We start from the raw sequence: 12540 nt of genomic DNA, 5'->3' as shown, positions 1-12540 counted from the left end.
AAATTCTGTCCATAAAAGTAATGAACAGAACCGGTGACAAAGGGCAGCCCTGCCGGAGTCCAACATGCACCTGGAACAGGTCTGACTTACTGCCGGCAATGCGAACCAGACTCCTGCTTCGGTCATACAAGGACCGGACTGCCCTTAGCAAAGGGCCCCGGACCCCATACTCCCGAAGCACCCCCCACAGGATACCACGAGGGACACGGTCGAACGCCTTCTCCAGATCCACAAAACACATGTGGACTGGTTGGGCGAACTCCCATGAACCCTCGAGCACCCGATGGACAGTATAGAGCTGGTCCAGCGTTCTGAAAATTTCATCACCCCCCCAATCACCATCAAAATTTAATCATTTGTTCCTTGTGTCAGTATCAACATTTACTGAAAATTTCATCCAAATCCACCCCCCCGCCCCCCCGATCAACACCAAAATGTAATCAATTTTTCCTTGTGAAAGTAACGACATTTTCTGAAAATTTCATCAACCCCCCATCACCATAAAAATTTTATCATTTCTTCCTTGTGCCAGTATCAACATTTACTGAAAATTTCATTCAAATTCACCCCCCACCCCCCCCCCCCCCCCCATCACCATCACAATTTAATCATTTGTTCCTCGTACCAGTATCAACATTTCCTGAAAATTTCATCAAACCCCCCCCATCACCATCAAAATTTAATCAATTGTTCCTTGTGAATGTATCAACATTTTCTGAAAATTTCATCAAAATCCTTCCGTAACATTTTCAGTTATCTTGCTAACAGACAAACAAAAAATCTGCCCCCCCCATCACCACCAAAATTTAATCATTTGTTCCTTGTGCCAGTATCAACATTTCCTGAAAATTTCATCCAAATCCGTCCATAACTTTTTGAGTTATCTTTCTAACAGACAAACAAACAAACGAACTCCGATGAAAACATAACGTCCTTGGCGGAAGTAAAAATACAAATAAATTCCTCTCATTCGTCCAGTCTGTTCACTCTTTTTCAGTCTTTTAACTCATCTTCTCAGTCCCTCCGTCTCGTCGTCAAACAGAGGACAAACCGATACTATATATAATCACTATGACCTTTACGTTTTTATAGTCGATTCACAGTCGTCTGTTGTTTCGAGGAAACTGACGCGACATCTGGGTTTCACCTCCTTATCTGTTATTTGTAAAAACAGACGCTTCATTTCTAAACCCATTTTACAGTCTCATAACCTCCTGTATGAACACAAGTGGAGGATGACCAGAACTGAAAGTCATTATGGACTAAAACTGATTCTTCTGTGTTTATACTCCACTCAAACGACTAAAAGCTCTTACTTTTACTATCATTTAATCATGCGGTGTACTGTCCACTGGCACTAAAAATGGACTTTTATGACAGTTTTTAGCATCGTTTTTCACACATGAAAAGATCAGGAAATAATTTAGTTGTCGTAGCTGATCTCTGATCTGAAAAACCTACAACTACACTAACTTCTAACCCTAACCCCTAACCCCTCTAATCCTAACCCCTAACCCTAACCCTAACCGCTAACCCCTCTAATCTTAACCCCTAACCCTCTAACCCTAACCCCTAACCCTATCCTAACCCTCTAACCCTAACCCCTAACCCTAACCCCCAACCCCTAACCCAAACCCCAACCCCTCTAATCCTAATCCCTCTAACCCTAACCCCTAACCCCCTAATCCTAACCCTAACCCCTAACCACAATCTCTCTAATCCTAATCCCTCTAACCCTAACCCCTAACCCTAACTTCACACACTCTGAAGATACATCCAAAAACCTTACTGAAGTAAAACTATGCGTTGTAAGTGGAGTAAACTTAGAGTGTGAAATCTCTAAAATGTCACCTGGCTGATTTGCAATAAAATTATCTAATGAAAATGGACTAATTACATTATTATTAGGACAAAACCGGTCATAAAACGGACATAACAGAACCACTGAATGGCAAAAAGGTGACAGACAGAAGTAATAAAAAGTACAATATGTGTAAAAGTATTGAAATCACATTCCACCATTGAATTAGGAAAGAAACTAGTGCATTAACAAATATTTCAGGTATTATGTCAAAAAGGAAATGACTGAAATTAAAAAAATTACTCATGAATTTTCTTAAATCCAGAGAAAAAATCCAAACTGTCATTGAAAAGCTGTCTTAGACTTTGTTTTAGATTAGAAATTATTTATGTAAAGTGTTATATTTATGTATTTTCATTACTTATTAATATAGACATCAAATGAAAGGCTTAAACGACACATATTCAGTAACATCCTCCTGATTTTACATCTTTTCTGTTCTCAGTCAGTTTTCTGTTTAACCAGTAAAGACCCAGTGCTACTTTTGTGGAAGTTATCAAATTAATTTTTCTTTCTATTTAACCTTTCTTAAGTGATTTATCACCTCTTGTCATAATATTATTCTCTCCATTTTGCATTTTTTCAGTTAAAATCTGTTATTTTCATACATCCTCCTGAGACCCAGCAATGCATAAGTGCAAAAATGCAAAGTTTCACTGTTTTACTTAAAAAAGGCTGTCCATTGCAAAGGACATACCATTAAAAAAAATAAACAGAAATAATTAAAAAATTTATCTAAAAAACTTGCATTATACAGTTTCTGATCAAGACAATTGTTTAAAATTGTTAAAAAAAAAAACAAACAAACAAAAAAAAAAAAAGCTAAAACTTTCACTTTCCTGGGTGTCAGGAGGATATTTCTTTTACTGATCATATACTTTAATCATCATGCTGAGATTATATTTGAGGGTTATTATACCAAAAACAGAGAACACTTAAGGAAAAGTGACTTTTTCATCAAATCTCTCATTACCTGAACATAAACCCAGTGTTTCCATCCACTGTCATTGATCCAACTCCATGGGTTTTACTGGTGAATCAATACTGTAGAAGATGATGGTGTTTCCATGGTAACTACGGAGCCTCTGAGTGTCCAAATGGGCCATATCTGATGACCATGAAAAGATGAAGAACTAAATATTAAATTAGTTATTTCCATGTATTAATAGGATTAGTGATTCAACGGTTATTAAACATTTTATAACAGGAGATGCTTTTGGCCATTGTGTCTTTGAGGCTAATGTTGAACAACCTAAATCTATCTGAACGTGTTAGTATAGTTGAATTTAAAACTATTTTAAAGGAGCATGAAATCAATGAGCTCGGTCAATGTAACTGTTTATAAACTTGCACAAATGATTGTTTTGTTACTATCGATTGTAAGGTTTTTTTTATTATGTGTTGATATATTATGTCTCGTCTTGTCAGAAACTGTGGGTTCTGCTGCTTTTCTTGGCCAGGTCATTCTTGAAAAAGAGATTTGCAATCTCAACGAGGCTTTTTTTTTTTTTAACCTGGTTAAATAAAGGAGATATGTGTAATTGTGAAACATTTACCCAATGATGCCAAAAGCAATTGTGCGCAGAAGCTTTGACCTGATTGGCGTTATGACATATTGACATATTATAAAACCCATCTATAAGCAGATGTGTTTGCCATTATAAACTACATTTGAATAATTTATATCTGAATTGCTCAACTTGAACATTTGCATTAGAAAACTCTGCATTAATACACATTATTTTAGATAGAATGTATGAGTTTGGACTTGAGTTCCAATGAGTTTCAAAATAAATGTTGTATTTTTAAAAAATCTTGTTGACAGCACATGCACAGTATAAATGATTTATGTATTAATGCAGTATTTTTGAACCTTGGGGTCGGGACTCCACGTGGGGTCACCTGGAATTCAAATGGGGTCGCCTGAAATTTCTAGTACTTGATAAAAAATTAAAACTTACTTATAAAAATTTACATTAAATAGACTAAATGTCGTCTAAAATTAACGTTTATTTGTGACATGCTTAGGGGTGTGTATTGACAACAATCTGGCGATATGATTCAAATCACAATACTAGGATCACAATATGATATATCACAGTATATCATGACACTGTTAAAAAGGCAATTTTTTATTGGTTTTGTTTCTTTTTTAAAAAGATTATTTCCTGGAAAAAACTTAATTACACCAGAAATATGCACAAATACTGAACACATTTTTATTTGATCAGAACAGGATCTAATGTTATATCACAAAATGTTCCTGTGTTAAATCTTAAACCATATTTTACAGACATTACAGTTTAAGATCATGTTCAAATGTTCATATTCTGTTAGTTCATATTTAACATCAGAACATTATTTTTGTGTAATCCCAACAAAGGAACTAACATTATTTAGTAAGAGTGTTAAATAATAATAAATAAAATATAAACAAAAAAGAAAAACAAAAAAGAACCTCCACAATATTTGCATTTGAATAAATACCTAAAAATATCCGTACAGTGTTTTTAATATTGATACAGTATTGTGAAATAAAATATCGCAAAATATATTGCAGAACCGATATTTTCTTACACCCCTAAACATGCTATAGAAAACTATTACATGATCACAAACAAATTAATTTTAGCAAAAAAACCAAAGTCTCCGTTTTGAACGTCTGGGGTCGCCAGAAATTTGTGATGATAAAATGGGGTCAGGAGCCAAAAAAGGTTGAGAACCATCGTATTAATGAGACATATTTTTTGATAGATTGCATCAGAAGTTAATGGATGTGACTGGATCCTGGGATGTTTACATGCTTTTTTTTTTTTTTTTTTACATGTTTTACACTCACACCTGTTTTCAGGCTGAGTAATTACTAAAATAATTAAATAATAGGAGACACAGTTATTGGCATGTATTAATAGGATTAATGACTGTAAGGTTATTAAACCTTTTAAATCAGTAGATGCTTTTGGTCACTGGTGTATATTTGGGTCTTTATGGGTTAATCTGCTACGCTCAGTTCTACTTCTCCCTCGTGACATTTTTATAACTGAAACATGTTTGTTATGAAGCTGGACACAGAAACATTTTCACCACATTTGGTGAAGTGGTTTCACGGCAGAGTAAGCCACAAGCGCCGACCCCCGAGCGAATCTAAAGCGTGTGTTTTAGTTCCACATTAACTTGTGTTTTTGTTTCTTTTTTTCTGTTAAACCAGGTACTGAGAGCAACAGGCTGAGCACCCACAGTACGTTTAGTTTGAGCAGCGGAACAGAGCCCGACGAGGTGAGGATGATGTGTTCAAGGACTCCTTAAAATGTACAGGATGTGGTGGTATTATACTACATACTGATAACAGATACTATCATCAGGAAGTTTGAATGTCATATTACTCAGTGGCTTCTCAAAATCCGACTGAATTTACATCTGTTATATGTTTTCTACATATATTCATCAGTTTGTTCGTTTTTTTAAAGGACACGATAGAAAACCTCCCTCCTCCTCCACCACGACCTCCACGCACATCGGACGCTCCGCCCCTCATCCCTCCTCCCAGGATTCCTCCACGAATCCCAGAGCGGTGAGTCCAGAACCCTTCATCCAGTTTAGTAAAACTACGCTGCAGATGACAAATGTGAAACAAAAAGCACTTGAAGAAGGTACAAAAGAGTAAACAACAAATGGTTCACAGATCGTTGAGCGAGGAAGCCACAGTGTGAACTGATGCAGATGTTGTATGAATGGAAAAGTGCAAATATCCACCACATAGAGATGAAAGATGAAAAATGAAAGTAACAGTAAAAGTCTTTAGTTTAACGGCAGGTGATTCTTGTAAATGGACGACTCTGACGTGTGGAACTTAAACAGTAACAACCATATGTTAATAATTCATATATAAAATATTCCATTTTTTTTACTTCCTGTCAGACGTTTCTATTCAAGTACTTCTATGTCACAGGTGTCAAACATGTGGCCCGGGGGCCAAATCCGACCCACCAAAGGCTCCAGTCCGGTCCTTTGGATGAATTTGAGAAATGCAAAAATTACACTAAAATATTAACGATCCTTTTAGTTTAGGTTCAGACCAATTCAGTCTCAAGTGGGTCAGACCAGTAAAATACTATCATAATAACATATAAACAATGACAACTTCAAATGTTTCTCTTTGTAAATGTAAATATTTTCATGTATTTACACTAAAACAAAGTATAATTTCACAAAAAATGTGAACAACCTGAAATGTCTTAACAGAAGTAAGTACAATTTTAACAATATTCTGCCTGTTCCCAAATGTTTTGTGTATTTGTAGATCCACTGTGATCTGTAAGTTCTAATGTACATGTGGAAATGATAAACTGAAGCAGAATATTGTTAAAATTATACTTATTTTTTCAATTTGTTCATGTTATTCACGTCTTTTGAAAAGATAGTTTGCAGATGTAAACCTTTTCATAATGTAAATTTACTTTTTTTGCTCTAAAACATAGAGAAAAATTTGGAGTTGACCTTATTTATATATTATTATGTTATTATTTTACTGGTTCGGCCCACTGCAGATCAAATTTAGCTGAATATGGAACTGAACTAAAATGAGTTTGACAGCCCTGCTCTATGTAGTGTTAATTTTCCACTAATAAATCAACTCTGTGTTTCTACAGACACAGACTGTATCAATTACTGAATAAAGTATAAAGCTCATTGTTTACACACATCTGTATTATGGTATCGTCAAGTTTTCTTCCTCAAATTAAAACTCACAGATCCTTATTTTAACAGTCACTCAATATAACACTGTGTTTAATAATCAGCTAATAGTTTACAATATAGCTCTGTTAGCTTAGCTCTGTTTTTAGACAGAAAACAGCCACAGTAAAGTACTTTATTTTCTCAAACTGGAAAAAATTCGTTTGATGTTAGCTGGAGCCTCAAACACTTTTGAAATGTCATGGACTCCCTTTCTGATCTATGTTAATAGTGCAATCTATCATGTTTCTCTTGACTATTTGTTTTACAGGTTTTTTTCGTAACATTTAAAGTGGGAATTTTGTACTTCTATTTTGTATTTATTTACTGTTTATTTATTTATTTTTATCTTTCCTGTGATTTGGATGGGATGTGTGCCGGGGGGGGGGGGGGGGGGGAGGGGATTCCACTTGTTGTTTGTCTGTGTGTTGGACTTTTGAATCATACAACAGAACTATGTTCTGGTTTTTTATATGTTAAAAAATAACAAAAACCAATAAACAGAAGGTTTAAAAAAAAAAAAAAAAAAAAAAAAAGTAGAAATACTACCTTTCAAATGTCATCAAAAGATACTTAAGACATTAAACTTACGAGAAGAAAAATCCATGGTACAGAGGTAAAGTGACATTTGATTTCAGTCTGATAAAAAAGCCAAATCCCCCTGAGGGTTGGAATGTTTCTGAACAAACACCTACAGTTTGACCTGTTTTCATGCTCTAAATCATGTCTTAAAATCTGCTGATGTGGGTTTTACTCCTCCTGTTCTCTTGACGCTGTCTGATCTTATCGTTAAATGTACGTCCTTTTGGTGCCATCAGCGATAAATGACATGGGAACCTGTGAGTTCAGTCAAAGGTAAATAAGATTAAATGACTGAAGGATTTAACGCTTCCCTTCGATTAGGTTGTTTTTTTTTACAGTTGCACATAATGTGACAAATGGGACATGACAAAGAAATGAAGTTATTCAATGCAGCTAAGCAGATTTTTTTTCATTTTCTGCAGCTTTAAACTCTTTCTCTGTTATATAATAATAATACATTTTATTTGTAATGCATGCTACATTTTTATCTAAAAACCTCAAAGTGCTACAAGCAGGGTACGATAAATACGATTAAAAGGGAAGTTAAGAAATAGAAAGCAAGTAAGACAGATACAAACAGTTAAAAAAACTGTTAAAACAGGTGAAGCATGCACAGACCAGGGAAGATAATGGATATGCTCAACTGAATATTATACTTTTAACTCTGTTTCATTTGTCTAAAACAGGGGTGTCAAACATGTGGCCCGGGGGCCAAATCCGGCCCGCCAAAGGGTCCAGTCTGGCCCCTGGGATGAATCTGTGAAACGCAAAAATTACACTGAAGATATGAATCATTTTAGTTCAGGTTCCACGTACAGACCAATTTCATCTCAAGTGGGTCAGATCAGTCAAATACTCTCATAATAACCTATAAAGACTCACAACTCCAATTTTTTCTCTTTGCAAATGTAATAATAATAATAATAATAATAATAATAATAATAATAATAATAATAATAATAATACATCACACTTAGATAGCACTTTTTTGGACGCTCAAAAACGTTTCACAAACAAACAAAACAAAAAGAACAAAGAGACCAAAGGGGCTCAAGAAAATGCACATTTGAACAGGTGAGTTTTATGTTGTGATTTGAAGTTTTGTATTGAGTCTGAGTTCCTGATGTTTTGTGGGAGTGTGTTCCATAGGGTGGGGGTGGATGCAGCGAAGGCTCAGTCCCCCAAGGGAATGTAAATGTAAACATTTTCATGCCATTTTACTGTATTTTCACTAAAACAAACTATCATTTCACAAAAACATGAATAACCTGAACAAATATGAACATTTTGAAATGTCTGAAGTGCAAGTTTACCAATGTTCTGCCTGTTATTAAATGTTTTTGTGTATTTGTAGATCCACTGTGATCTGAAAGTTGTAATTTACATATGCAAAGACCCCCCCATCCCCACCAAAATGTAATAATTTCTTCCTTGTGCCAGTATCAACATTTCCTGAAATTTTCATCCAAATCTTTCCATAACTTTTTGAGTTATCTTGCTAACCGGCAAAGAAAGAAAGAAAGAAAGAAAGAAAGAAAGAAAGAAACAAACAAACAAACAAACAAACAAACAAACCCCAATGAAAACATAACCCCCTTGGCGGAGGTAAAAAAAAAAAAAAAGAAGAAAGAAATTCACAATTTATGATACAAGATTTTGTGACACACAAAGTATAACCCCACCCCCCCCACCACCCCCCCACTAATAAAAACAAATACACATATATAGACTCAATTCACACTCAGTTTTCTTCAGATATTTCCGTTTGTTCATGTTATTCACATTATTTTACAGGATAGTTAGTAGATATAAACATTTTCATCACATAATTTTACTTTTTTTGCTCTAAAACATAGATTAAAGTTTGGAGTTGACATTATTTCTATATTATTATATTATTATTTCACTGGTCCGGCCCACTTCAGATCACATTTGGCTTAAATGTGGCCCCTGAACTAAAATGACTTTGACGCCTCTGGTCTAAAAGCTTTAGTTACATTTGCAGTTTTTTTTATGTCCTTCCTGAGCAGAGAGAACAGACCATATGAGCTGGAGGATGAAGTGTTTCTGTTACAGCTTTAGTTCAACTTCCTTCTTCTTCTTAAACTCAATAAAACGCCCATGCAGAGGTGGACCTGACAGACCCTGTAGACCACATTGGACCTGGGACTGGTGACTCACTGTCCACACTGGGACTGATGATGTCACTGTCTCATAATGTATGCGGAAATGACCAAAAACAGTCACTTTTAATAGGCACTTTTTCTCATTGGCTTTTAATCAATGAGTGAGATGCTTCTTCATGTATGTATGTATGTATGTATGTATGTATTTATTTATTTCCTATGCTGTTTTTATCAGATTTTAATTTGTCTTTGTTTTTATGATGGTTGTGTTTTGTTGTTCTTTGCCTGCTTTCCACCCTGTGTTATCACTGTTCTTACTGACTTATTTACTTATTTATTTCCTTGTTTTATGATTTGTGTACGGCACTTTGGCCAGCTGTAAAGTTCTTAAAGTGCTTTATAAATAAAGTTGGTATGGTATGGTATGCACTATCTTGTAACGTATATGGAAATTATCAAAAATAGTCACTTTTAATAGGCACTTTTCTCATTGGCTTTTAATCAATGAGTGAGATGTTTCTTACATATTTATATATTTACTTATTTAATTCCTTGTTTTATGATTTGTGTACAACACTTTGGCCAGCTGTAAAGTTCTTAAAGTGCTTTTTAAATAAGTTGGTATGGTATGGTATGGTATGGTATGGTATGGTATGATGTTGTACTTGCCAAGGTTATTATCGTTAGCGAAAACTAACGAAATGTCAAAAACTAGACTTGTAAAAACATTTTTATTAACTGAAATAAATAAAAACTATAATAAAAAAAACGATAACTAACTGAAACTGTATTGTGTGCTTACAAAACTAACTAAAACGGATAAAAATTACAGCTAAAATTCCCTTAGTTTTCGTCTTTGTCAATGTCAGATTTATACGAAATCGATTTATTTCCCTCAAGCAATTTTAGCTGCTGACACATATGATATTTAACTTTGTCACTTGTGGTTTCCAGTCGTCTTTTCGTCCCCACTCTACCTGGAAACATGCAGACTAAAGTTGGGAGAAAGCAGCAGAGTCCAGTCTGGGATTTATCTGAATTCGACGGTGAAGAAGATAAAAGATATAAAGAAACAAAAACTAAACTGAAACTGAGCATTTAGAAAATAACAAAAACTAATAAAAGGCAAGGCAGGTTTATTTCTATAGCACATTTCATGTACAAGTCAATTCAAAGTGCTTTACATAAAACATTAAAAGCATTAAAGCAGAAGCAATAAAAAGTATAGGCATGAGAAAAACAAAAAAAAAAAAATCAGATAAATAGATAGAAGATAAACAGATAAAACAACTAAAAAAAACTGACAAACCTGCTCTAAAAACTAATTAAAACTAACAGAATTAGAGAAAAAAAAGTCAAAACTAAATAAAACTAAACTATAATGAAAAGTCCAAAACTCTTAAACCCTTGGTACTTGCCCAGTGAAGTGTTAAGCATAAAACTGTAGCTGTGTTGCAAAGGAACAATACTTTGTCTTTCAGATTCTGATAATGTAAGTCTGATAATATTTCTTTTCTGATGGGAAAGTTAGATTCCTCTTATTAGCAGCTACTGTGTGTTAATGAAAGTGCTGATAATGACCTGTTACTGGAATGTTATTTATAACTTCTGCCTTTTTGCACTTGTTCCTTTTTTTATTTTTATTTGTTGACGCTCGGAGCCTACGGGTCACGGTTCAACGCCCGTTTACTGAACACGTGTGCTCTGTTCCGTAGGGCTCCAGAGAAGGTGCTGCATGAGCGCTACATATCCTGCCCGACCCGAGCGCTTCCTCAGAGACCCCCGTCCAGATTCACCAGCACAGCCCCGCCCATTCCGTCACGCCCACGATAAGGATAAGGACGCCACGGTCTGGTCCTCAAGTAAAGGGACCAGCCATTTGATTCACTTTATGATGTCACTTGTTTTGTCGAACACAATCTGTTTTCCGTCTTATGTCACTGTTTGAAGTTTACGTTGATGTTTTACTGTGATGTTGTTACATGTATGTGATGATTTTATAACATCCTAATAAAGTTATATAATATTTTAATTGTGAAAAATGTTTTGTTCTGCATTTTATGTCTTAAGCTAAAAAATTTAGTATATTACAAATTATGAATAAAGAAATAAATATCAAGTCTCTTCCATTTATTTTTAACCCTTTCATGCGTAGTGGTCACTCCAGTGGACAGTTCTTCTCCAGCTGTTCTCTTGTATATTCATGGGTTTAGTTGTTTTAGTTCCATATCAGCCAACACAGTGGACGCTCATGCATCATCCCATACACTGACATTCAGACCATTACTGTAACTGTGCTGTTGTTGACTGGTTCTTGAGTGGAAATCAATTGTTAATTGTTATTTTTTGTGTCACACCAGTACCCGGACTTCTGCCTGTTTTGTCTGTCTTGTCTGTCATTTCCTGTTTTATTTTGTTAAGTTCTCCTCTTGTGTCATGTCTGGTGTCTTTGCTTCCCTTCCCTGATTGTTCCACTTGGGTCTGTGTGTATGTATGTATGTATGTATGTGTATGTATGTATGTATGTATGTGTATGTATGTATGTATGTTTGTATGTTTGTATGTATGTTTGTATGTATGTATGTTTGTATGTATGTATGTATGTATGTATGTATGTATGTATGTTTGTATGTATGTATGTATGTTTGTATGTATGTATGTATGTTTGTATGTATGTATGTTTGTATGTATGTATGTATGTATGTATGTATGTATGTTTGTATGTATGTATGTATGTTTGTATGTATGTATGTATGTATGTTTGTATGTTTGTATGTATGTTTGTATGTATGTATGTATGTATGTATGTATGTATGTATGTTTGTATGTTTGTATGTTTGTATGTATGTTTGTATGTATGTATGTTTGTATGTATGTTTGTATGTATGTATGTTTGTATGTTTGTATGTTTGTATGTATGTATGTATGTATGTATGTGTATGTATGTATGTATGTATGTATGTATGTATGTATGTGTATGTATGTATGTATGTTTGTATGTTTGTATGTTTGTATGTATGTTTGTATGTATGTTTGTATGTATGTATGTATGTATGTATGTATGTATGTTTGTATGTTTGTATGTATGTATGTTTGTATGTATGTATGTATGTATGTATGTATGTATGTATGTATGTATGTGTATGTATGTATGTATGTTTGTATGTATGTGTATGTATGTATGTATGTATGTATGTATGTATGTATGTATGTATGTATGTATGTTTATGTATGTAT

The 12540-nt window shown here is 34.4% G+C and overlaps 1 protein-coding gene across 2 annotated transcripts in view; it reads left to right on the top strand.

Annotated features, from left to right (window-relative positions):
* The window catches only part of pik3ap1 (phosphoinositide-3-kinase adaptor protein 1), a 49321-nt gene extending 37986 nt beyond the window's left edge, over window positions 1–11335 (top strand). For both annotated transcript variants that reach the window (XM_030156253.1, XM_030156255.1), the window contains exons 15-17: window positions 5070–5137; window positions 5329–5432; window positions 11019–11335. In XM_030156253.1, coding sequence (XP_030012113.1) covers window positions 5070–5137; window positions 5329–5432; window positions 11019–11136 — 290 coding nt within the window. In that variant the 3' untranslated portion in view covers window positions 11137–11335. The remainder of the gene's footprint in view (window positions 1–5069; window positions 5138–5328; window positions 5433–11018) is intronic.
* Window positions 11336–12540: the final 1205 nt, after the last annotated feature.

This window comes from Sphaeramia orbicularis, chromosome 15 (genome assembly GCF_902148855.1).
Source record: "Sphaeramia orbicularis chromosome 15, fSphaOr1.1, whole genome shotgun sequence".
Classification (NCBI taxonomy): Eukaryota; Metazoa; Chordata; class Actinopteri; order Kurtiformes; family Apogonidae; genus Sphaeramia; species Sphaeramia orbicularis.
This window is presented reverse-complemented; position numbering and strand designations above follow the sequence as displayed.